At 35.5% G+C, this 27,598-nt stretch overlaps 1 protein-coding gene across 1 annotated transcript; it reads right to left on the bottom strand.

The window, feature by feature from the left end:
* Positions 1 to 1,244: 1,244 nt before the first annotated feature.
* Positions 1,245 to 26,827, bottom strand: LOC128997967 (max-binding protein MNT-like). The gene is made up of 9 exons (XM_054423840.1): positions 26,236 to 26,827; positions 18,037 to 18,136; positions 16,677 to 16,833; positions 15,865 to 16,039; positions 14,934 to 15,085; positions 14,524 to 14,647; positions 13,296 to 13,367; positions 9,470 to 9,579; positions 1,245 to 7,743 (listed from the first exon to the last, which is right to left on the bottom strand). The coding sequence occupies exons 1-9, from the start codon at positions 26,360 to 26,362 to the stop codon at positions 7,627 to 7,629; spliced, it is 1,134 nt and encodes a 377-aa protein (XP_054279815.1). The 5' UTR covers positions 26,363 to 26,827; the 3' UTR covers positions 1,245 to 7,626.
* Positions 26,828 to 27,598: the final 771 nt, after the last annotated feature.

Raw genomic sequence — 27,598 nt, 5'->3', positions numbered from 1 at the left:
GTGGGAAAATCTCTAAATATGACAATATAAAATAGGTTTATGTCGTCTATCCTAGTTTAGTCTCAGGCGACTAGTTTCGAAGCAGTTGTTTGGTTGTCAAAGAATATTTCTAATCGCACATTTAACTAGACATTTAGATCACAATCACTTTGTATAAACGCGTTTTGCGGCTCGAAAACAAGTCAGCATAGAAGTTTTCTTATAACGCTTTTCATTGAACAATTTTAGTCAGATTACAAACACAAATATGTTTATTTACGCAACTGTTTTATTTTAAAACTGAATGAATCAAAAGAAAAAAGTAAGTAGATCTGACTAGTGTTTGCAAATATCCTCAACACTATGGCTTTGGCTATAACTACATTTGGAAAATCTTATGGATCTTCTTCTCTGGTTTCCTTCAAAAGCCTCAGCGGAGTGATTTTGTTAGGTTTTTGAACTTGAACATTTGGCTTCAAGAGTTTGATATCAGTTTTGGTTTTCATCTTAGCTGGTGTTTTCTTTATTTTTTAAGTCTCGTCTTGACACTTTCGATACAGGATTTAGTGTACAACATCATAAAAGAAGCTATCTTCAACATCTGATAAGTGAAGAGATCGATCACCTGCATCTCTTGATTTACATCAGTACCGTATGTCCATATTACAGATGTCATACGCGCCGCTGCATAGTAACGAACGAAAGCATGGGAAGGTAGGCCTACACTAAGCTTACGTAGCCGCCGGCAGCCCAGGTTGGAATTACTATGTTATACACAGTTCCGTCATACGAGTGGCTAGTGCCTGTACTCTGTCTCGAGCTTCACTCTCCAGCTGTCTTAGTATTAGCCATCATAGTTAAGATGATACAAAAACTGTTTTCAACCCATATATTTTGCAAGCGGTCAATTCCTAGATAGGTTCATGCATCGTACGGTTAGTTATTCAAAATGGTTAGTCAAAGTTACTATTACAGTTACAAGAGGATTTCATCAGGTCAACATGAATGGGGTTGAATCTTGGGAAATATTTTGTTATAGAAATACCACAATATAACGGAATTAAAGGTATAAAAATGCATGCAGAATATTTCACAATTGTGATCCCATAATGTGACCTAATAACATAGTGAAACTACAACTAACCCTCAATATACTAATCTCTTTAGTGATAAATTCTATCCCTGAAAACTATTTGCCTATTACTAAATAAGTTGAGGGTAAGAGTTTCAAAAGTGTATGCAAAGGTAAAAAGAGGCATAGGTAGTTATTACTAAAATAAATTTATTTGACATTTATTAAATTAAAACATTAAAATTTACAATCTCTATTATCATTACAAAATAGTTTGAAATAATGTATACATCGACTATGTTTTAAACTCCAATTCATAAATAAAGTTAATACTATTAATTGTATTTATGATATAAATAAATACATATATTCCATGCATGCCCCATTTTTGCAAGCTATAACACACCGACTTGTACAATGAGGAAGAGAGAAAGATAGGTTTTCCACCTTTGTCTACTTGAGCACAGAAAAGGCATTGCTCGGAACAATAAATCTATTTTTGACCTCAAGGCTCTCGGTTTAGGTGCTGTTCGTAGGCATTTCAAGGAAGCATTTATAAATTAAGGATGAGACAAATAAATAATAAAACACATTGATTGGTACACAGGTGATCTTATGATTAGTACAACTTTTAGCTAGAAGCAGGACTGGGTCTAAAGATTTTGAGTTTTCAAGTAAAATTTAAATTATTCATATTAGGGTTCGGAATTGGTTCTGAAATTTACTTTTTAGCTGATTTCTCATACGGGGAATATTGTATTAGCGTAGGCCTCGTTTTCTAGACTACCATGGGTAGGGTTAATGGGGGTAACAATAGGTTTTCTTGCATTTTACCTTCAAATATTTACAATTTCTTTCCAAACTATTTCTTAAAGTTAAAAAAACAAATAATTTAGTATATTGAAGCGTTGTTGGATAGTTATTAATTACTTTATTGACACTGAAAGATTAGTTAAATAGTTATTTGTGCAACTAGTGAGCAAATTAAGCAATTGACTCACTCGAGAGAAATCCTTACTCACGAGCCGTAGGCGAGCAAACACAATCTAGAGTTTTGGCTGAGAAAATCATCAACGTTTGTTCGTCACTGAATAACGTATAATTGGAACTAAACTAACGTGGTATTGGCACAGAAGGGGCAGACAACCCCCTCCTTTGTCAGGACCATGTTAGTTAACTTTTCTCCCAGTAAAAAAAGGAAGCACCCATCTTTGTACGATGTCCAATATACAAAATTCTTGATTCTGCCAGACAGATGGTGGAGTTTCCAGTTCAAGTGCTTTGTCTTTTGCTCAAATGATCCAGAGGTTATGGGATACATAACCAGATTCCAACAAATGAAAAATTATATTGAAGAGGAGGTTGGTGGGTTGCTAGTGGTCTAGTGCTTCTCGGTTGTTCTACTATGGCAACTCGGAAACACAGCCATCATCGAGACTGAGGGACATGAAGGCGTCGTGGACACAGGCTGCATAACGTGAATGAAGGTTTGTGTAGCAAGGTTCTAGAAACTGCTGGAGAGTGATATGCTACACAGAACCACAATGGCGTACACAATGAGAAAAAAGATTCAAGCTTGGGAATCTTGTCTCTATTGCAATGAAGACAACAAACTCCACAACCAGACTATGAACCTCTGTTTAAATTTCGGATGATGTTTTTGGCCTCTGCAAATCGGTCCAGGTCCAGGTCTTACCATGAGAGCTACAGTAATTGCTTATTCCCTATATGGGAAATTTACTGAAAAACCAAACAGCAACAAAATACATTTACAAACAACCACTCAATATTGTTATCGTATGTAAAAATCTCTGCTCCTAACCCACTCCAACTTTTTTATCCGTCTTTAGATCCAGTCCTAACTTAACAAATAAATCAAATACAATATTTACTTAGATGTCTTACAGAGTAACAATCTTTATGGGTTTTTGTCAAATATTCTGATTTTGTATGATTTCTTAGTGAACAATGATGAACATAAATTAATTCTTAGAACCACTTTAGGACATAGCCACACTGTTAAACAAAATTAAGTCTTAAAGTAATTTACCCCTTTTCCATGGATTATAATTAGGTTCAATATACATAGGCCAATAGATGCCGTAAATAAAATTAATAAACAACAAATAAAACAGTGCAAGTTAAAAGCAAAGGATACATAACATATGGTGAGAACTGAGAAGTTTGAGCAATGTGTCTTTTGAATTTTCTTACGATTAAAACAACATACAGGAATAAATGTCAGTTCGGAGTATAACATTTATAGGGCTTACTGATTCTGTTTTTCATGACAGTTTTGAAATATCATATCTACAGGGTTCCCACAATAAAATATATAGTGAATCCCTTGCTGCCCACGGCATATATTTTTCAGAACTTAAGTAATCTCTGCAGCGATTATCTCATTTCTACATAACAAATCATTAAAAAAATTAACACAATCCATTTAAGTTTTATGAAATTTCCCTGCCTTGACATTACTTTCAAAAATTTACCCTGAGTTGCGGTCTGTTTTAAAAACTTTCACTGGCCCTACACATGTTTCCCTGACTTTACAGATCCGTGGGAACTATATGTTCTAATACAGTGAGCAAACAAATTAGCTTCAATGGTGCTTCATTTACTGGATCATGTGTATAAACGTTTAACATTGAGCTTAAGTTCTAAATGAAGACAAAAGAATTCCAACCATAGAGAAAGAATAGATAAAACAATACGAATGTGTGGTTACAAATGAAATCAACTGATGGTGTGTTCATTCAGTTTAAAAAGCATTAAAACTGATCGATCGAGCAGAAGCTGTTTTGTTCCAGTAATGGAGCAACTTAACCCTCTTAGTGTTTTGTGTCGATTTTTCGACTCACAAACACTGTTTACGGCGAAGGCTCTATGACTGACAAAATCGGATTGAACTGGATCGAGTTAGATATCGTTTTATTTGGCAGACTAAGCGCTTTTTTCTCTCGAGCCGATCTTAATTGTAGCAGACAGCTGACGTGCGTAAACAGCTTGGTTAACCTCGCACCGATGACTGATGTGTTTTATTACGTTTATCATTGTTTTAGTGTTAAAAATCAAAAGTGGTGATATACGTGGTGCATTATAAGAAGAAGATTTAAGTGATTTTGAAGGGCTGGTTGATGATCCTGAAGAAGTAGGTAGTGATATTGATGTAAATTATCACCCAGATTCCTAGCTATGGTTAGGCTATGCATTCTTAGCTAAACGCTATGTACCGAAATCTGTTTTTTGCCCATAACTTATTTATTTGCAAATCTACTTCCTTATATTACTATATTTTTGGAATCCTCATAAAATTTAGAACAAAGTGGCTATTTTCAAATATTTATAGGCCTATAATTTATACAATTTCATTGAGCGCAAACTTATTTTTTTTTTTAATTTTCCAAAATATATTTTTTTACCTAAATTTTTTTTTTTTTAACAAATGTTCCTTATGTTTTATGTATAATATTTAAGCCCATGATTTTCCAAACAAAATGGTATATAGAACAGTATAATTAACATGGTTTTTAAGCTTCTCAGATCCGTTTTAATAAAACCTTGCAAATGCGCAAAAAATAGGCAGACATTAAGGCCAAAACTAGGGACACTCGGAGGGCTAAAATAATTGTGATCACCTAAAATACCAAGTTGACCAGGAAATTTGGGTTACAATTACAGAGTGCCATTTCACAACTATTTCTCTTCTATTGGTATATTCGTCCTACGTTTACAAAATGAATGAGATTTTGTTTATTTAGCATTAGTGAGAGTTACATATACATAATTAAGATGGCCAATAATGGTGGAAAATGCTGTAGGCTTGAGTATTAAAAATGCTTCATTACATTTTGATTAGTTGAATATTTTTTTCATACAGTTACCTAACAATGTACATGTTCTCTCACTGATTTAAGAAAGCAAAGTGGCCAATTCGCTCATCAGTGAGACAATGTTAACATTGTCTCACTCTATATTACTTTGTCTCACTCACTCCAGATTTGCAACGTGAAGGCACGAAATAGTGAGCGCGTAACATGCAGACAAGGTCTTATGCGCGCGAAATACGTTGGCAGCACTGGTTGTAAATCAACTGGTCAGCTGGTTGTACTCTTGTATCATTAAATGTAATATTACAAGTTCACTTCTGTGTAAAAATATGTCACGTTTCTCTACTAATTTATTTGTTTTATGGTAACTGTAGGAAAAATATAATGTGCAACTCGAGTGCAAAGTGCAATTGCCTCACTCGATAAATTATTCCTCACTCGCCAACGGCTCGTGAGTATTTCTCTCGAGTGAGTCAATTGCTCCCTTTGCTCACTAGTTGCACAAATAACTATACATTATAGAGCTTGATTAATTAATGTTCAAGGTTTTCAATAAATAGTAATTTGTAGTAACTCATACATGCGTCTGATTTTATTGTTTTGCCATCAAGCATGGTACAATACCCCAAATGACCCAAATCTATTAAGCCTCTTCTAAATGTGCGCAGTTGTAAAGGCAAGATGTGCGTATGTGTCATGTTTAGTGATGTGCGTCAAAATTTAACTCCAATCATCCTGAATAATAACAAGCACTCGAACACTTAAAAAGTAACAAAGCAAATCTATCATGTTTATAAGATAAAATAATTCATTTGAATATTTGAATTATGAGCCTACAAAGGATGTAAATTTGTCTTTTATCAGTTTAAGATTTTTATTTGTCTTTAGGCGAACAAAATTATGCAGAGTAAAAAAATTATTACAATAATAATAAATCGTTCTATAAAACTAAATATTATGAGGGACAGTGTGCAGATTGTACTAGTTGGAAGACTTATAAGTTTCCTGTTTTAGCTGGCTTATTTATGGATGGAATATAGTTTTTAATTTTTACCATACAAAGTGATAGTTCAAGTTAATATTGAGGGTGGAATTGAACAAACCAAACAGTTTGAAATATGTTTACAAAAGACACATTGCCACAAACTCAAAAGAACACTTAATACTAATTGGGTTTATGAGTTAATTTCCAAGAAGTTGCCATGGTTAAGCTATTTTTAGACTACAATTTAGACTAATATATTACCTTATTTAAATGTCCTTAAAGCTGTATTTATTATGACATTCTTCTAATAGCTAAGGCATAAAGTTTACGGAAAAATTGTCATACATAACATACATAATTATTTGATTAATGGGATAAAAACCACCACTGACATAAGTTTTTGGATACTGGCTGGCATAGGCCTAGAGATAGTTTAGTACCTCAAATAATTTATTTTTACTGTTAGTAAACTATAGAAGACTTAATCAACTTTCTGATGGGCTTAAAAACAATATTTTTTTAGAGAATTGGGGGAAAAGTCAACAATATTCAATTACATCAGAGAGAAGACAAAGAAAGAAATCAAATGTATAATGGTAGCGTTTAACTAATACTAGATTTTTTATGTTTGACATATACAATAGACTTGACTGAATTTTTAAAATCCAACCATTAATACACATAACTAAATTGTATTAGTAGTGTTTTACACTAGCAGTTTATAAATAAAATAAAAAATAAATGTTTACATATATTAAATGATTAATATTTTTTAAATGTGTTATACAAAGGTTCTAGGGAATAACAATCTTAACGTAAAGGCTAAATCAGAATTAATATAAATAATTAAACATTTTAAAACATTCTGATTCATAAACATAGTTCTAAGGGTTATTTAGATTTGATCCAACAGAACGAATTAACATAGTGACTGTTTGCGGTGAGGTAACAGACCTAACTTAAGGAAATTTATTCTCAATTCCATTTCTAATTTTAAAATAATTGGACTTGAGAATCAACCATCTACAATACAACACAATCACAACAAAACAAATACATGTAAACACTTCCCTGTTTTGCCTAAAAGAGCGAGAGTAAATTGTTCTATTATCATTCAGTTTTACTGTGGTAACTAATTTCAATTTTACAGGGTCCTCCGTTAATTCCTCCACGAACCCGATAGTCAATATTGACCTAAACAATCGGTAGGATGATGAATGTTTTATTGCATTAATATTGTGAAAATGAAGTAGAAATTGAGCAAACATGAAACGACGTGTAAGGCGGCGCTGTGATTGTCCTATCAGGCTACGCGACACAGAACGACTATGTACATTACAAATTACGTTACTGTTATTGCACAAGACTCTTCTCTCCACCGACTGACCGATCCGTCCGTTACTTAAAGTAATACACATTAAATTATTTACGAATTCAAATATACAAATACCTAAGGTAAAATTTCAGACTTATAACTGTTTAGAACAGCGAAAGTAAAAAATAAAATATTTGGACGGGTAATAAAAAGATAAGACTTGATCCCTCCTGTCTCGATCTTGCAGAAAACGGGACAAAAGGGAACGTGTCACTTAACGATACGATCAACAACAATAATAACTGGTAAAACATTTTAAAATATTCTCAAATCTAGATTTTGATACACTTAAAAACTCTATGAGTCGGTATTTACATAAGACTCTCCACGTTTAATAAATAAGACGATATAAATATTTGGAATCCGCACACGTTCGGTGATATCACTTTGGAGTATTGGTAGCAGCGCTTACTACGACCATGGTAGGCTTTACCAGAAACTGTGGTTGTATCACTGGGGGGACTTGACTGATGCTCTTGAGTATAGGAGCTGCCATCACCTACACAAACAACACAATAAGAGAACATTGAGTATAGGAGCTGCCATCACCTACACAAACAACACAATAAGAGAACATTGAGTATAGGAGCTGCCATCACCTACACAAACAACACAATAAGAGAACATTGAGTATAGGAGCTGCCATCACCTACACAAACAACACAATAAGAGAACATTGAGTATAGGAGCTGCCATCACCTACACAAACAACACAATAAGAGAACATTGAGTATAGGAGCTGCCATCACCTACACAAACAACACAATAAGAGAACATTGAGTATAGGAGCTGCCATCACCTACACAAACAACACAATAAGAGAACATTGAGTATAGGAGCTGCCATCACCTACACAAACAACACAATAAGAGAACATTGAGTATAGGAGCTGCCATCACCTACACAAACAACACAATAAGAGAACATTGAGTATAGGAGCTGCCATTACCTTCACAAACAACACAATATGAGAGCATTGAGTATAGGAGCTGCCATCACCTACACAAACAACACAATAAGAGAACATTGAGTATAGGAGCTGCCATCACCTACACAAACAACACAATATGAGAACATTGAGTATAGGAGCTGCCATCACCTACACAAACAACACAATAAGAGAACATTGAGTATAGGAGCTGCCATCACCTACACAAACAACACAATAAGAGAACATTGAGTATAGGAGCTGCCATCACCTACACAAACAACACAATAAGAGAACATTGAGTATAGGAGCTGCCATTACCTTCACAAACAACACAATATGAGAGCATTGTATGTGCTGCAGGGTCTGTGGGTTGGGCCAGGCTTATAAGTAGACCATGGGATTGCATCGCAGCTGAAATGCAATTGCATTGGCTCGGGGGATCGGTTAGGACTGGAAATGATCTGCAGGTTAGGTCTCTCGGGTTAGGTCGAGCTAAATCAACATTTTATTTTTGTGGTTGTAGGAAGCGTCAGCTAAGATGCCCAATGAAAACAGAGGTGTACGGTGTAGTGACGATCGTGGGGTCTCCCCACTGAACACGTCTGTTCACGACTTTGCCGTAGTCTCGAAGGATGTTCACTATTACTCTGTGTAACCAAGAAAGATGATTCAGGATTTTGCCATAATATCAAAGGATGCCCACAATTTTCGTCGAGGCTGTGGAAGACTGCAGAAAAGGTTCTCGATTTTACTAATAACTGCAGTAGATGTTAGTCATAAGAAGACAACTAAAGGAATGTTATTGATATTACTGTTAACTGCTGAAGATGTTCTTGATTTCACCCTTAACTGCAGAAGATATTCTCAATTTCACCGTTAACTGCTAAAGATTTTCTCGATTTTACTGATAACTGCAGAAGAGGTTCTCGTTTTTACTGATAACTGCAGATGTTCTTGATTTTACCATTAACTGTAGAAGATGTTCTCTATTTTACCGTGAACATGGAAGATGTTCATGATTTGCCTGAGACTGTGAAAGATGTTCATGACTTTGCTAGGATCAGAGATTTGATGTGACCGCGGAAGTTGTTAATGATATCACCACGATATGGGGAGCTAAGGTAAAATATTATGTACAAATAGCATTACAATTAGTATTTTTTTTTTATCGATACTTTTCAAAGCAACCCAACTTTGGCAGACCCGATTGTTGGCCTCAAACCAGGTTTGCCATTGTTTTTTACTCGCAAACCACCAGTTATTGAGCTAGTTGATAAATATTTAAGTATCTTACCTTGTCACTCAGGTGGGTTGGTGCAGCCAAGAGGAATGAACCACTGGACTGGGGCATGACCAGGGAATGGTTCAGGATGCCTGGAGCTACCAGTGTACCACTACTGCTTTCTGTAACACCACACTCAATCAGGGTGTCTAATTTATTTCCATTTTAAAATTCAAGACTAATTCCAGACTTTTCAAGACTAGTTTTTAACAATTTGTGAGTGTCGATACCAAAGTGTATCGATTCTCAATTCTTGATACCGATACCAATATTTATAGTTTAACCAAATTAACTATACAATTTGGTTATACAACACACAACCCTGTCTTTAGGTCATAAAGTATTATTAATATAATATGATGTTTTCAAGTAAAGAAAAATGCAGCAGTGAATAATTTCAACAAGCCAATTTGGGGTTTTTTGGGTCATGAAATCTTCTGCTGACGTGTAGACATCATCATTGACTGCGGCGGTCACGGAAACGTCACTGTCGTCGTCCTTGATCGCGGCAAAAGCATGAGCATTTCCCACGGCTGTGAAGACATCACGGTCATCTCCCGCGGTCACGGAAACGTTATCATCGTCGTCCACAATCGTGGCGAAATCATGAACCTTTTTCCGCTGCCATTTAGACATCATTGTCATTTCCCACACTCACGGAGACGTCACTGTCGTCGTCCGCAATCGCGGCAAAAGAATGAGCATTTCCCGCGGCTGTGTAGACATCACCGTCATCTCCCGCAGTCACAGAAACGTCATCGTCGCAGTCCACAATTGCGGCAAAAACCTTAACATTTTCGGTGGCCGTGTAGACATTATTGTCTTTCGCGGTCACATAAACGTCATCGTCGTCTTTCGCGATCGCGGTAAAATCATGAAAATTCCCAACTTTTCCCGACTTTTCAAGACCATTTTGAAATGCAATACTAATTCCCGACATTCCTGTTTTTCCCGACTACTAGACATCCTGCTCAATATAGGCTACAGTGCAAACATCATGACGTCTGAAATTATAAACCCAGTGCCACAAGGTCCAATTAGAATTTAGAGCTATTAACAGTGTTGTCCTGTCTCTAAATTAAGGTCTCCATCGTACTCCCGTTTCAGCCAAGCAGTCTAGTTCAAATGAAGAATTAAATAAATACCCCCGCCGCAGCAAACCTGCCGACTAAGCGAATTTCCATTTGTCTGAATTGATTTTCAGTTAAATATATTTTAATAACATTAGGTTTAACGAGTACCTAGGTTTGCTGCTACAAGGAAACTAATAAAGTGTGTTTTTGAGTAAAATATTGATAGCTTAGTACAAAATAAATAAATTTGCCAAGTTTGATCAAAATATATCCATAAACAAGCAAACTACAACATTTGACAATATTCTCCATAAGAATAACATGGGAATTTTAAATTTACAATTTTTTTAATTTTCTCCGTTACTAACAATCGAACAAAAATACTTTTACATACTAAATTATTTGTTTTTTTAAGCTCTTTAAAAAGGTCTAAAGAGAAATCGGGAAATTTTGTGTTTTGAGGGTCAAAAGTGAGAAAAACCAATTTTTACCCCATAAAACCCCTTGTAAAGCCCCGTTCCCATGGTCCGATCGTGCTGGTTCGCGAACTCATTCAAGTTTATCCCGCTTTACACCTTTAAACTAAATTTCATCAAAATCGGACAAAAATTACTCAAGTTATCGCGTTCACGGACGTATATATATATATATATACATATATAAAAATTTGAACGAATGGTGTTTTTGGCCTCTGGGGACATCAAAATGAAAAAGTAAATCGGTCCCGGGTCTAGGTCTTACCGTGCCACCTACGGTAATAGCTACTTCCCTATAGGGAAATTCGCTAAAAAGTCATATCCCTTACTTTATCCACCTTTCTGGTCAGTTCCCACCCAACAGGACAGTTTGTCTCATCATAGTACAGTAGACTTCCGATTATCAACAATAATAAGTGGCTGACTGATCATGAATAATCAAAAACGTGGATAGTGCAAACATTACCTGAAATGCTAAGGAAATTAGAAATTACTAGCATTGACTTAGAATGAATAATTGAACAAACTTTAATACAGGTTTAAGTAATAAAACTATTTAACTGCAATTTAGATTAGATACCTTTATATAAGTAACTTAGTTTCACACACTCTTATATTTTTTGCAAATACAGTAGGACCTCAATATCTCGAATCTCAAAATAATTATAAAATTTTATCATAAAAATTTGAATCATAAATAATTATAAATTGAATAATAAATAATAATAATTTGTATCGTAAATTTTTTTATGAAGAAAAATTCGAGTTATCAAGTTTTTCAAGTTAGTGAAGTACGAGTTACGAAGGTTCCATTTGAAAAAGTTTGAGATACTGAGGTGTTGGGGTCTGACAGTGATGTTACTGACGTCCGACGCTCACAAAACTATCTCAAAAACTGGCAGACTACACTGACTACAGTACCTAGCCAAACAGACACAGGAAGTTGGATTTTCACATCTCGACAGGAATCAAAAACACACATTCGTGGGAACTTCAACCTATAAAGGTAAACTTCAAGTTACTGAGGCTCGATGACGGGAAAATTCGAGTTACAGAGGTAGAAAGTTTTGCTGTTCAAAAGTTAAAATTTGACTAATTGAGGTTAAATATTTAGAAACTTTGACTTATAATTGAGGTTCTAATGTAATACTGGAGATCCTATGTGTAAAGATAATGACAAAAATCAAAACGCACACAAAATGTAACTTTATTTGTTGTAATTAATCGATCAATTGTTGGTGGTCAGTGAAGTAAACAACTACATCTCTATAGTCCCTATTGGCCTCCTCATGCTAAACATCATGTTCAGCACTGTGTGACGTACATTGAACTTGCACAATACATTTTTTATTTTGATCATTAGTGATCGTGGTTATTCCTCTCGCTAATAATCGGAAGTCTACTATATTTAAAAACTTTGCAGAACAAAATTAACGCTCCCCCCGAGTTTAACCGTATTCTGCGATTAGATTCTGATGGTCTCAGGTGTTAATCGCAAACAGAGTTTCCTCAAATTGGGGTTAAAATAGTATTGGGTTAGGTAAGGAACACAATGTTGGTCTACGAATAGCCCTTGTATTAAAAAAATAATACTGAAATAGACTAAATTACCCCTGAACTTACTACAAAAATAGGTGATGGTAAAAGATGTTTTAGGCTAATACAATTTGAATTGGTTACCTTTGTACTGTTTTACAATTCACTATCTAGTTTAAATCATTATGCTTAAAAATCTCAAAAGAAAAGGCCAAGGTTAGGGATTTTTTAAGGAATATAGTTCAGCTACCGAACCTGAGAAGATTAGGAGTCTAGGAGCAAATAGATACACATATAATGTCACAAAACATAACACTGATATTTCACTTTCACTCTGTGTAAGTCTTATTTAGAGAGCAGGTTGAAGAAAAATGAAGAGAAATTATATTAGAAGGGCTTTATAAGAACGAAATATCAGTGTTATGTTTAGTTTTGTTCAAGGAAAGACTCTAGGATTTTGAATTGTAAAAAAAGGAGGATTGCAGCTAGCTTACCAAAAGACGCTACCGACTTAGCCACCGACTCACTAAAATTAGCCCCTGGACTCAAACTTCTGATAAGTTAGCTGAGTTTTATTCCTTTTTAAAAATTCTTCAATATTATTTGGAAGAGCTTTGCGGAGAAAGAAATACTATTTTTAAATATTATTACAACACTATTTCCTATCATTTTTGTTTCTGAGGTGTACATAGAGCTTCATGTGGGTTTCACATGTTATAGTTACTACTAATTATTATAGTCGCTACTCCATACCTGAACTGACAGAGTGTTTGGCAGCCAGAGTTACTGTGCTGTGGTTTATCACTCCATTTTGTATTGTGATACCTAAAATGTACAAATTCTATATTAATCAATTTAAAGAAAGTTTGTATATGTAAATTAGTTGAATACAAATTAACTAAAATACGCATATGGAATTCCCATAAAATGAAAGACATGATTGGTAGGTATCCATTATTTGATATTTTACACAACTCCTCCTAATCTATTCAGCCAATTTACTTATTTGGAAACTTTTCATAATTTGTTTAATCAACGAAAGAGAAGAACCTACTGGTGGATTAAAGTTTTAACGCTTCATAAGAAATTATACATTCATGAGCTTCATTAGCATTGGAATAATTCAATAGAAACATCTGTAAACGTTTGATTTCACTAAACATGGCTTCTACTCGTATTCATAAGGTTCTATAGTGATTTTTTACAATCAATACTGACAAAATTCATAAGCTCCGTTAAAGTTACATTTGGAGTAGCCAAATAACACTGACATTTGGATTGACTGTATTTCACTGTCTTGTAAAATTATGTAGATGATCAGACTTTTATCAGATATGAGATAATGTACAAAAAATAAAGTGTTTTTTAAAATTTACTTCTGCTTATTTACACGACCCAAGTATTATAAAAAATATCTAGTTTTTGAAAACACTATTGATGGTGTGCAATACATCAGCTTAAAGAGTAATAGTTAGTTAGCTGATGGTACCAGCTTGCATTAGACTTATGTCTACCAGCTGTATTATTCTACAACTATATTCGTTGAGTTTGTTTGGAAACTAGCTGGTCAAATAAAGTAACAACAAATTCATAGGGACCAGCATTAGTTAAAAAAATTAAAATGAAAGGAAAAACCAATTAAGGAGGCATGGATTATTATTGAGTGAAACTATAGAAATATCAGAATTCATCAGGAGGTCAAAGGGCTACTAGGGGTGGCAATGGGAGTCTTACCGCCCTAAGACTTCACAGCCCTAAAGTTGACACAGACATAAGCAGAGAATCCCTTACCGTTAAGTTTTCATAAGGTGATTTAAACGGAAGTAGTTAAGAGCAGATTTCCTCTTTACGTTAAATCTGGAGGCTTGGACCCTTTAAACTACCCTTGTTAAATATTTTTTTTTTTTTTTATTGGTTTGACCAAAACCGTCACTCATACAACCCAAAAGAGAATAACTTTAAACAGATTATGAGAGTTTACCGGTAGTGGGGATGTGAGAATGTACAAAGTGGGTGTCAGCTGGCAGCATACGGATGGTGGTGGAAGGCAGTAGTTGCTGGATAGGACTCATCAGGAGGTTTGGAGGTCCTGGACTGTTCATCACCTACAACATAACAAAAATCATAAGACATCTCATAGCTGAAAACGTCAGCTACACAGCTTCTGGGGGCACGGCTTCATCATCATCGTCTCTTACATCATACACAATCATGGAGGAATCGTCAATTTTAGATAGGGAATCTTCACAGGCGCTTTCTGAGAACACAAAAAGAGCTCGGCTTGACCTGACCGGGTTTGCCCAATAATTATTCTAAGAGGTACAAAAATAATTTTACACAAAACGCATTGAAGGACATTGGCATAAGTTATGTAGCCGGTCTAGATCATACCTGTGGGTGATGAACATGAGATTGCATCTCAGGGACTGCGGAGTGGAGGGGAGAAGCACTAGACAGAGACGAAGTGCTACTGTACATGGTGCTGGTTCTCACCAACTCATCTTCACTGCCTGTCTCCGTCATCCGACTGTTCATCAGTTCACCTACACAGACAGGTAGTATCAATAATCCAACACGGCTGCAATGACAACTAGTTCCAGTTCTCATGAAACCATCTTGAGGCTTGTCACACACAAACTTAAAATATCAATATAAACACTAATCATGCATGACAACACAATTACATCACACCTGGTGCAAAAACCACTTTGCCAATTGTCAGAGTTTGTAAAGATGCAATTGTCAATCATTGTAAATAGGAGGCTACCATAAAATAACACCTAAACAATATTTGTGTGGATGTATGATCCTAAATTTATATTATAGCAAAAATAGTGTTGTAATACATACAAATTAAAAATTTTTCGATATATTTAATAAATTTACAATGTCCAATATATCACCTTTGTATATGCCTAATGGCAAATTTACTGTTTTAGAAGTGTTATTCTGGTGTGTTTTCAAAGCCAATAGTATACGTATTGAGGTTGTATAGCCAATAGTCTACCCTACAGTTCCGCTAGTCTGGATTTCAGGCTAATACAAAAGTTTACTGTATTGAAATTGAAAACAAAACTAGGCTTTTGAAATGTTAGCTGACAAGAAAAACTGAGAATCTTATATGAATTTTTAAACCAGTGTCCGTGATTGGTTTGAAATTAGACAAGGAAAGAGCATTAATTTATTAACAGCTTTCTGTTAGTACATAGACATGTAGTAAGAGCGAGACTGTGCACCACAATCACTCTGTTGCCGTGATTAAAATACGATAACTTTGTTTGGATATTACTGTTTTTTGGCTTCCCTGTGTTATTATACTCACTAGCTCTCCTAGGCTCAGGTTCCACCACCTCAGGCAGGAGTGTGTTGAGATCAATGTGCTCCCACTGAGCTGTCAGTTCCTTTTTGAGGGTCGCTAGTTTCTGCTGATAAGCGATCTTCTCCCGAGCTAATCTCTCCATCTCATGCTCAAACTCCCTCTCCTTCCTCTTCAGAACCTGAACATCCACAAGTTGAAAGTTACCCTAGATCCCCACTAAGTTGTTTAAGTATAATTCTCAGTTGTATACGGGTTGTCACAGTCAAATTTATATTTTTTGTGCTGTTAATAAGGGTCAAAGGTCATAGGCAATGTGGAATCACAGTGTATCATAGCAGACCTCAGACAGTGTAGGGATACCACAACAATGTTCCAGTCAGATCGGATGTGATTTTTGGCTAATTTAAGATACTAGCGGCTAAAAGCTCAAGAGTGATCCAGCATCAAACCATAAATCAAGCTAAAGCTCTTAAAATAAAAGTCTGCATAGTTTGAATATTCTCAATATTTAAATTCTTCATCTTAAGGTTTGGAGCAGACCTCAACAGGGAGGAAAGAGAAGTAGTGACTTGTGTGCGTGAGCTTTAATCATAGAGGAACAAGCGGGAATCCCTGTGTGTGTGTGTTTGTTAAAAGGAACATTCGCAGAAGGGCCAGAATAGGCTGAGTGTTCGGATAAAAACATTGAATACTTGAAACAACTGGATATAAGAGCAGCTAGTATTTTAGGAACCCTGTTTGTAACGATTCTTATCACATCCCAGAAAGAAAAAGGTTGTAAAACGGAGTTTAACCATAAATATAAATAATCTTACAGCGATGTATCTAATGGCATTGTGTAGAATGCTAAGATTGGAAGTTTTTTTCTCGTCGGGTGAGGGAGGGAGTTGCTTCTTGAGAGTCTCGAAGCATTCCTTGAGGTGAGCTCTGCGGTTCTTCTCCAACTTGTTGTGAACCTCTCTAATGACTGACCTAAAACACAAAAACAACAACCATAAGAGTTTATGTTCAAATTAACTTGCATCTAATTGCAACAATAGAGATGAAATCCAGCTTGCCATTCAAAGGATTTAGATTTCATACAAACAATAAAAGATTAAATATCGATCACAGGTATAAAACTAGCGAGATGCCTTGTAATGCTTTGTCTTAGACCTGCATTTGTAGATTGTTATCATTGCTGATGTTTTATGATTTTTTTAAATCAAAGACCTGGGATCTAGTTAGAAACTGCCACAAAGGACCTAACATTTTGATTGGGATGCAACCAGTAATTTTCATTAAAATGTCTATTTCCTACAACTAAAATGTTTTAGAGATATGACAAATTTAAAAAGAAAATAGTTCAAACTAACGCAGAAAGAGGGGTGCGCAACAAGCTGGCTCCTTCCACATGAGATAAGATAAACCCCTCTGACTATTGTAGATGAGCTGGGATCGAACCTGTCACCTTGCCAGATGCAAACCACCCGGTGTGTTATTGTTAAACAGATAAGCAAAAGTGTTGTTGGAAAATTAAAAGTTATTAATAGGTTTAGAACATTGCTCCCAGCAAACATCAAGTTGAGGTTGGTCAAATCCCTGATTTTCCCTACCTTAAATTACTGCCTACCTGTTTTTGGATACAGTTTATCACAGGAACAGATCACTATACTACACAGGCTACAGAATTGCTCTCTAAGGTTCGTATACAACCTTAAAAAGTATGACCATATCACAAGTCACCGTAGTATGTCGAATACAATTTCCGTCCAGGAGAGCTGTGATAAGCAGGTTGTCTGTATCGTCCACAAGACACTTATCACTGAGGCACCGCAATATTTAAAGGGAAAACTGAAAGCGAGGTCGGCCGTGAGAGAGCGCAGAACTAGACAGGACTTGTTGCTTGACATACCAAGGGTTGTTCTTGATGCTGGTAGAAGGGGGTTTTCTTACTTCGGGCCGGCTCAGTACAATGCACTTCCTTGTACACTAAAAGCACTGTCTTACAAACAATTTAAAACTCGCCTGAAGAATTTGTAATTACATTTTTATTTTGTTTTGTAGTGTTAAGAATTTTTGTTTAGTTTTAATCCTGACTTGAGTCAATTTGTAAAACAGTATTGTTACTGAAATTCGCTCATGAATAAAGACCTTATTTATTTATTTATTTTATATTTTGTACGTAAACCTTACCCATGTTTTGGCAGATTGGGAGGAGTAGGGATCCGGCTGGAATTGATTTGAGGGTGAACTCCATTATGAACTGGTACTTCTTTCAGCTCATTTGATTCTTCTGAAAAAAATCAAATAACCAACAGTTTAATCAATTTGAGTGCATTAAGGTAGTTTTTTTAGCTTATTATTTCCTAAAACTTTACTTCGGTTATTGCAAACACATCTATTTGACAAAACCACACTAACATTCTCTTTAGATTTCTTATATCCTAAAATAATGTATAGACTTAATGAATCGTGGTAAAAAGGTAACCAACCAACCAACCTTCTAAAAGAATAAATTCAACTCCCTCATATGTTCAGGTAGAAGCGTTGCAAGGTTTGACATTATGGCTCTGTGTGTGTGACCAGCTGTAGATGTAAATGTATTGTATGGTAGAATAGATAATAAATGTTTATCAGGCCTACTTGGCTGTTAGCTAGTTGAATATAAAAAATAACTTATACACACACGATTAAGTCATCAGGCCTAGTTTTTAAACCTAGCGCTCTGTTTAGATTAAGAGGTAAAAACTAGCTATCGGTGATATTGTCTCCACATAAACTTACTGGCACCTACTGTGTGAAAATTTGATAAAATACTGTACCACTATTATATATCAAAAGATTTATTAAAAGACAAATATTATTTATATTAAAAATTATTTTTGTTTTACCCTACTACTATTAAATACTGAAAATAAAAATAACACATAAAAATTAGAAAATTTGAAAGCCAAACTAGTTGTTATTCTTCAATGGGAATGTAGGCTTAAATATATTTTCTCAAGGGAATTGTATTTGATAACATAAGCTTAAAAAATTATATTTGATAACATAAGCTTAAAAAATTAAATATTAATTGTGAGTATTCCAGCTTGTGGATAGTTATCTAAGTTTGAGGAATGTTAGTGAATATATTTTTAGGCTAGCAAGCTGGCCGGTGCCTTTGCCAGAAGCTTGTTTGTAATCTCATTGCCAACAATATCGTACCATCTGTTATTTATTAATATCACCCAGATTTCAGGAATTCATTTGACAAATCAAATTTTAAATTACTGCACAACATTTAAGCTGAGTAGACATTTTTTTTTAATGTACGTTAACCTTTTAGGCGTACAGGAAAAGGTAATGGTCCCAATATTATTTGTCCATTGCCTTACACAATCAATATTGGTTTAATTTCCGAATCAATAAATAAATTAATTATTGTTTAGGCCTATAGAATAGTGATTTAGTTTAAAAGATATATTTTAATTGTATATTTTACTTAGAATAGGAAATAAGTTCATTTAAAACTGTATTTCACCTCTAAAATTGAATTTCATTTTAGAAAATACACAATTATTTTACAAAAATACACAAAACTCAACAATAATGTAGAAACCCCACTTATCCTCGTTGTGTAATTTTATAGATTCGATATGGCTTAGGTATTTTAGAGACTTGTTAATTGATCGTTCATAAGCAGAGGAAAAATTTCAAATCCCTATTAAACAGATTTGAAATTTACTAGGCCTACTAACTATTAAATATCAATCAAACAATGCAATTCTAATCTACATAGGCCTGTGAGGATTTCTTTTTAGATTTCAAGCTGAAGGAAGGAATTTTCGCCAAGGGTTTCATAACTTTTGTATATAATACAAAAAATACATTTCAGCTACCTATTAAATGATTTTTTTAAACATAATTTAGATGTACAAAATTTACTCTCAGCATATTACAAATAAATTAGTTTTGTCATCAGATATAGGCTACTGTAGAGTTTTATTTAAAATATGTTCTACAAACTTAAACTTTTGATGTCATTAAAAATTAAGTTTGTAAATGAAATCCTAAAGGTCAATACTATTAAAACAAGGATAATAGTTTAGTATGTACATTTATAGAAATATAGGCCTACATGACAGTTAATGTACTATGCCTAATGTAAATTTGTTGGTTTCAGTATGTGTAGTGATTGTTTCAGATTGTTTGGCAAGTGTCTTTCACAGGTCTCCGACTCTTTCTTTTGTTGCAGAAAGAAACCAAGGTCAACAACTACCTCAGGAGGAACCCCAGTAGATGAAGCCTTTTTTGCAAAATTACTTAAATCTTTTTATAAGTACTTTAAACTGGTTTATTTAATAGGCCTACATTTCAGCAAAGGCAATTTAAAACTTTAAATTTTAACTGCAAGGATTGGTGTTCAAAACAGTTATTGTTAGCTACTTAAATTGCATAAGTCATATTGCATTCTCTAAAAACTTATTTAACCAACAATAAGGATTTAATCTTAAAACTGTCAGTACGTCTGCACTGGCCCAATTTATTTAGCCTAATAAGAAATTTTTTCTTAGGCCTGTGGGAAATGATTCTTCAAAAACCAACCTCTCAAGATTACAGCAAAAAAAATTAACATGTTTTACATGTTCAACCTAAAGTGGTAAAAACAGTGAATTGTGGAAAAACTTGTAATTTACCTTTTTGCAAAGGTATGTTTTTAAGGTTTAATTTACTTAATAAGGGCTGGCATGTTACTCTATAGGTGTACTAAAGGAAGAACGTGGCATACCACAAGGCTAACACTAAAATAATATATAGGCCAATAGGCCTACTTAACTAATGGCGTGACAACGTAACATTTTTTTCATACGCCTAATCATTTATCAATTAAGTTAGTTTAGGATAAAACAATATAGGCCTATATAGGACAGAAACAAAAGTGCATGCTTCCACCGGTTCCCTTTTATAATGTCACTTTACTCTCTTAAAATTACCAATTTATAAACTTTTTAAAATGGGCCTGATTAAAAGCACTTTATTTTAGATATGAATATGCCTACATGTCGTATGAATCCTTCTGTCAATCGGTGAGGTGATTTAAGTTGCAAAAATACTTCAACTCAATATACTAAGATGTATGTCAGTACGTCTTTCCTAATTACAACTTTGAAACAAAACAAAAACACCATCCCCCTTAACAATGCTAACCATTGAATTTCAGCTTCACTTCAAATAAAAAGATTGGGTATTCTACCACAAATAGCCATCAATAGGTGAGCATTGATAAAGTGATTCATAATCTGAATTTCATACAAGAGATAACATATTGGGATGAAGAGAAATTTGGCTTTTAAGATGATGACATCTACCTTGTAGTTAGTAAATGCCTTGTAAATGTTGTTGAATAACATAACAATAAGTTTAAGTTCTTGGTTACTTAAATAGGTTATATTCAACAAATTCAAAGACTTCTTATTTTAAAGGATTCTAGTAGGTATAAAACAAAACAATTAGGTTAGTGCCCTTTATGACAGCAGACCAACGTATAAAACCTGGGTTCAGTTAAAACGATCTTTGACATTTCATCCCCGTGTTAAAATTGTCATGAGCTTTTTCATCAAATTTGTCGTAGTTGAAGTGAACCACCGACAAATTGCCCTGATCTAAATAAACTTAGTACTTACCTAAGTTCTGTCAAATACACAACGGTTTTTACCAAGTCAAACTGATGAAAGACTTATTATAAGCTATAGCAACTGTTGACCCATCAACTATCTCAGCATAAGGTCCACTAGCACATTCTGTGACTGGCACACCAAACTAAACTAAACTAGGTAATACAAAAATTGGTGACAGCTGGTCCCAATTGGTTAGATGGTTAGATTTAGACTAGGTACCGGTACTTAAATACATTGGTGGACATTGTTTATTACACCAATTGACGGGTTAAGTTTTATGATTCTTTTTCAATGTGTGTAAATTTTAGGTTAGGCCCTACCGAACTTTAAAAAAATCAAATGAAATAGGCCTAAGCCTAATTAATTTGATGACTTTTGTGGGATAAGTATGTTATAGGTATAAACAATATCAGGGTTGGTACTAAATTTGGAAAATAAAATTCCCTGACTCTTCCAGGTTTTCCAGTTTATCAATATTGACTGATCAAAATCAGGAAATATTAAAAAATGTAAATATTTAATTTATTTTAGATTTAATAGTTATAATAACTCAATGTCTAACTTTAAAAATCAATGAGAAAAGAATTAACGTCTGGAAAAGTAAGTGTAAGTTACCTTACACGCGTTATTATGTTCCACAATGAGCGCGTTCTGGGAACATGTACCAAATGCATCGATGCAAAAAAATGTGTCGTTCTAGGAGACTGGTGAGTTAACCTAGCAGACAGCTATTTCCTCTTTTTTCCTCCGGAGAAATTGTACGGTGCATAATACACCGGCGGCCTCTGATTGGTCAGTTTCTTGGACAACAGCATGCAGCTACGGCAAGATGGCGGGTCCATTGAATAATGTTCATTAGTTTTATTGGTTGTGTTGCGTAATGAGTGAATAATTTGTTCAATGTTCAATTATTTCAATGGGGTTATATTACGTAATAAACGAATAATTTTTAAATAATTTATTCCGTGAGGGTAAGTCTGTTTGTTTGATTTAAATATTATGAAGCAAATAGAAGGTGGATGTGTAAATTATAATCCGATGTGTACCGTAAACCGGTGACTAACCGTTCTGGGATACCAAGACTCTTGCCCCGGGGCGGTACCGGTGAGTAAGTCAGCGGTTAATCTGCACCGGTGCACCAGTAGATGTTTCCAGAACGCACCCATGGACTTATCACTGGCAGACAGATGATACCGAAAGCAATAGGTCATCGTACTTTGCTTGCAATATCATCGGTCACTGGTTACTCAGCCGGCTGGGTCAAGTGGAATAACTTAAAGACTGAATGAAACACTAACTAAGAGCACTCAGATGATATTCAAAGAGCTACTGTACTTCAGCGCCAATTAAGTTAGGTTCACATTATCTGCAGTAACGGTCTAAACTAATATAGGTACAGTAGACTCTCGCTCATCCGGACTAATGTGGCGGACGTCCGGTCCGGATTACGAAAAATCCGGACTATCGAGAGTCGAGGAAATACACTGTATATAGCCGTTTTTTCAATTTTGTTCCAGGTCCACAGTAATGATAGCCGGGCATATGCACTTCCACCGGTAATAATTTTTTCGGCCGAATTTCGTTCCAGGTCCACAATAAATATATAACCCGGGCATATGCACTTCAACCGGTAATAATTTTTTCGGCCGAAATTTGTTCCAGGTCCACAGTAATTATAACCCGGGCATATGCACTTCAACCGGTAATAATTTTTTCGGCCGAAATTTGTTCCAGGGCCACAGTAATTGTAGCCCGGGCATATGCACTTCCACCGGTATAATTTTTTCGGCCGATATTATTGTTCCAGGTCCACATTAATTATAACCCGGGCATATGCACTTCAACCGGTAATAATTTTTCCGGCCGAAATTTGTTCCAGGTCCACAGTAATTATAACCCGGGCATATGCACTTCAACCAATAATAATTTTTTCGGCCGAAATTTGTTCCAGGTCCACAGTAATTGTAGCCCGGGCATGTGCACTTCCACCGCTAATAATTTTTACCGCCGTGTTATCCGAGTTTTTTCATCATTCGAGGTAGTCTCGGTCCCGTTTCGCTCAGATAATCGGACTTCTACTGTACTGAGCCACTAAAAAAAATCACGATTGCCGATCCGGACTACCGGGAGTCCGGACAAGGCCGATCCGGATGAGCGAGAGTCTACTGTACCGTACCGTACTGAATTGTACAATAACTAAATAAACAACGCCTAACTTATGAAAAACAATTACCGTACGCAAATTGGACCTAAAAGGTTTATTAAATTGGGACGCTGACAATAGCAGTTCAGATGCTTCTCATTGAAAAGACTTTTGAAACTTTTGCTGAACAGGAATTAACTAACTTAACTTATTAAGGTCACACTTCGATGACAAATGCACAATGCTCTGCCAACCCCTGCTGGATGACTAATAAAAATCTGTGTGTAGTCTTGCAATGACTAGCCTATCCTTAACAACATGTATTAACCAACCTAAACAGCTAAACAATGTGATTAGGCCTAGTATGTGATATTTTGCCAGACTAGTGGCGTAGCCAAGGGGGGGGGGTTTGGGGGTCATAACCCCCCCCCCCTTGACAAAAGGATTTTGCCCATAAAATAACCATACACTTGTTTTTTTACGGCCATAAGCTATTTTGTAAATGGCCCTAAACAAACCTTATTATTTCTTTTCTTAGGTTACGGCTGTGGCCCTCAAACCCCCCCCCCTCCAGATCAGCTTTGTGAAACCCCCTCCCTTGACATAATCCTGGCTACGCTACTGTGCCAGACTTCATATTAATAGTACAGTTGTAAAGATCTGAATTCAGATGTAACAGATTATGGTAATTATTTACCCTATTTACACTGGGATTTTATGTAATTTTTATATGTCTACTTACAGTATTTTTAACGCTGAATCCAAAAATGCAATCAGTTTTGGTCGGAGAGATTCCTAAGTGGCCGTACAGTTATATAATTAATATTAAGCTTCAGTTTTGTTGATTTATTAACATATTTGTGGTATGGACGAGTCCAAAATCTAGTGGCGACTAAACTAAAAGGGGTGGAAGGTTTGTGGAGTGGAAACAGCTGTCAGTTGTTTACATTCTATACTAAACAGACAAAACCACAGACGACGCCATGAGTGCAAAATCATTTGAGTGCTGGCGCATTTTTGATATCGTTATTTCATTGTGTTTCACCCACTATTTAATTGTGCAAAAACAGTCTGGAAGTTGCATAAATTAATGAGTCGGTTCATTATAACCTAACCTTTACCTTCCTAATCTAACCTCACTTCAAAACACTTAATACAGTCACGAATCCGCATAAAACCCGACCTACCTTCCTCACATGCCTAAATAAGAACTGATCATTTGGTTTCAAAACGAATTGATTTGATTTCATTCCGCATTAGATCAAGTATAAACAAATGTTTGCTCTTCTCACTCAGTCCTCACTCCTCACTCTTCACTCAGTACGGACCCGTCCAGACCGCGCCATATTACCATTACCTTCAGTACCGCTAAATTTTCCTTGTTAGATTCGTAAACCTAACCTTCGTTTTACGGCCGCTACCGCCACTTAGGAATCTCTCCGACCAAAACTGATTGCATTTTTGGACTCAGCGTTAAAAATACTGTAAGTAGACATATAAAAAATACATCATATCCCAGTGTAAATACGGTAAATATTTGCCCAGATGGTATTCAACATTTGAATTTGAACAGTAAAGGGTTACAGTAAGTTTACTGTCCATCGGGCTTAGGGCCTACAAGGTCAACAGTAAGTTTGGATTTGGGGGCTTCAGGAAACATGTTACAAGTTAACCTAACAGTGTGTAAGTTAAAAGTTTGCTACTTTTAAGTTATTTTTAACATAGAGGATACGCGTCCGGTAACCGGACGTGGATAAGGCGTACGGCAATGACGTCATGGGGTTGCGGGAGCCTGGAACGCCTTTACCACAACAATACAATGACCAGCCATCTGTGTTCGTGGTGTAGTGGATAAGGTGCTCGGCTGATATGCAAGAGGTCCAGGGTTCGAATCCCATTGATGACTTTAACTTTTTGTCGAAGAGTTTTGCATTGAATACCATTTATTCTTAACTGTACATCTTTTATTAGAATTTTTGGCATTTATAATTTTTTTTATAGAGAAAGAATTTCACCTTAATTCGATTTTTTCACTATCAGCAAGTTTGGTTGGTTAGGTTAGGTTATGACAGTAATTGCCGGACGTCTAATCCACGTCCGGTTACCGGACGCGTATCCTCTGCCTATTTTTAATGAGCAGGAATCCTGGGATATTATAAAGACTGGGGATCACAAAGTCATTCCTGTACAGTAGGGCGTAAACTTGCTTCCTTATGTCAAAATTCAGCTAAATAGACCTCCTAAGTTAGCTAATGATGTGTTTTAGGCCCAAGTTATCTCCTACAGTAGATAAAGACAGCATAAGTTTTCTCCTCACTTCTCAGTGTCAAGAAAAATGTAACTAGAATTCTTCAAGCAATCTTTGATAAATAAAACACATGACTAGGCTAAGTCAGATAGCCTACCCAATTTATTTTTGCATGACTTTGTGCTTTAGGCCTACCTAAATTAGGCTAATTGTATTGATGGAGTTCATAATAAGGGCTATATTTCTTAATATTATGAAATCAGTAGGATAGGCCATACCCTAGAGGCCAGAGTCCCTAACTTAGGTATAATTAATTCATGAGTTTTGATTGTTTATCTTACCACTGAATCTCGGCGTAACCGATTGTCTTCTGAGCTTTTGTTTTTCCTGCTCTTCAACAAATTTCGCTGCCTTCAATAAAGCTTCCAGACCTCCTCCGTTAGTCAAAATACTACCACTACCACTCATCCTTCACCTTCTTGTGCACTGATTGATTGTCCTCCAGTAATACCGTCCACTTTCATTAGCAGCTATCTTATCCATAGCATCGCTAAATGTTCCACCATCACGAAAAACCGCATTAACTCGTCGAATTAACGTCCAATGTCATAGGTACATTGCTAAACCTATGTAATCGTTCTAGAACTGCACTCGACAGAGACAATATAGGTCTAGGTGTAAAACGGTGGCGAATTTCGTTTCGCACGACTAGATCTTCTGTCATATTTTAACACCACTGCAAAGACTCGCGTTTTGAATCATTTCCACTGCCCCTATAAAATCATGAAACCCGTATTGTGCCTATAATGCACTAATAACAGACCGTATGTCTGATAAACTGAGTTGCAATCACATAGCGGAGCCAAGTTCTACACCCTGTCACCCTGATATAGCGAGTAGAGTAGAGTCGTGTTGTAAGTGTAAGTAGTGATCTGCTCAGTTGGTCAGTGGTCTGCTCGGTGCTCGTGTTGTTGGCTCTATCACGTGGCCTAGACGGAGGAAATCGACCAATAGGAGTGCACCATGTGATGCCCGAGGGCGTCAACCATTTTGCCACAGCTGTTCCCGAGAATGCACATACTCCCCATTGCGAGAATCATGTCTATCGCATGTGACGTGTCAAAATGACAACTGAAGTCAAAAGAAAGACTGTCCAGTACGTCAGATTAAACTTATTATTACAGATTACAGTATTGTTTCATTATCACATTGTCATGTTTAACTGTGTCTACTACAGTCCGATTAACTTCTGTATACCGCTAAATTTGAACTGTATACCTCTAAATAAAATCGAACGCTTTTAACCTGTAGGAGGAGATTTTAAAAACTTATTCACAAAGATTGAAAGATTCATTTAGACCTATTATCCCCGCCGCAGCAAACCTGCATTTATTCTGCTACTAGTATTACTATAGGATACTAAAAATCAAATTCAATTTGTCTGATTGAATTTATACTAAAATATTTGTATAATCCAGTAGAAGTCATTTTATGTGTTCCCTATTTGAACCTTGTTTGATAATGGTGATAGTATTTTTAAAAACGTATATAAGTAATTAATTAATTGATTCACTATTTGATTTAATAACATTAGATGTGACGAGTACTTAGGTTTGCTGTTGGGGCAGGTAAAAGGTATTTTTTGATTGAATGTCAATACTAACTAGGATGAAATCAAAAATGTATTATATTTTTGCCATATCA

The sequence above is a fragment of the Macrosteles quadrilineatus genome, unplaced genomic scaffold, assembly GCF_028750875.1.
Source record: "Macrosteles quadrilineatus isolate MER2022 unplaced genomic scaffold, UCM_ALF_1.0 Scaffold_7__1_contigs__length_78375512, whole genome shotgun sequence".
Taxonomy (NCBI): domain Eukaryota; kingdom Metazoa; phylum Arthropoda; class Insecta; order Hemiptera; family Cicadellidae; genus Macrosteles; species Macrosteles quadrilineatus.
The sequence above is the reverse complement of the archived record's forward strand: the minus strand, read 5'-3'. Positions and strand labels throughout refer to the sequence as shown.

Bases quoted from the DNA above. Each gene is read 5' to 3' on its own strand.
- LOC128997967 (XM_054423840.1), bottom strand. From the start codon at position 26,362: ATGAGTGGTAGTGGTAGTATTTTGACTAACGGAGGAGGTCTGGAAGCT. The intron at 16,834-18,036 runs GTAAGGTTTACG...TTTGTGTTTTAG, and splicing joins CCCAATCTGCCAAAACATGG to GTCAGTCATTAGAGAGGTTC. The intron at 15,086-15,864 runs GTGAGTATAATA...CTGTCTGTGTAG, and splicing joins ACCTGAGCCTAGGAGAGCTA to GTGAACTGATGAACAGTCGG.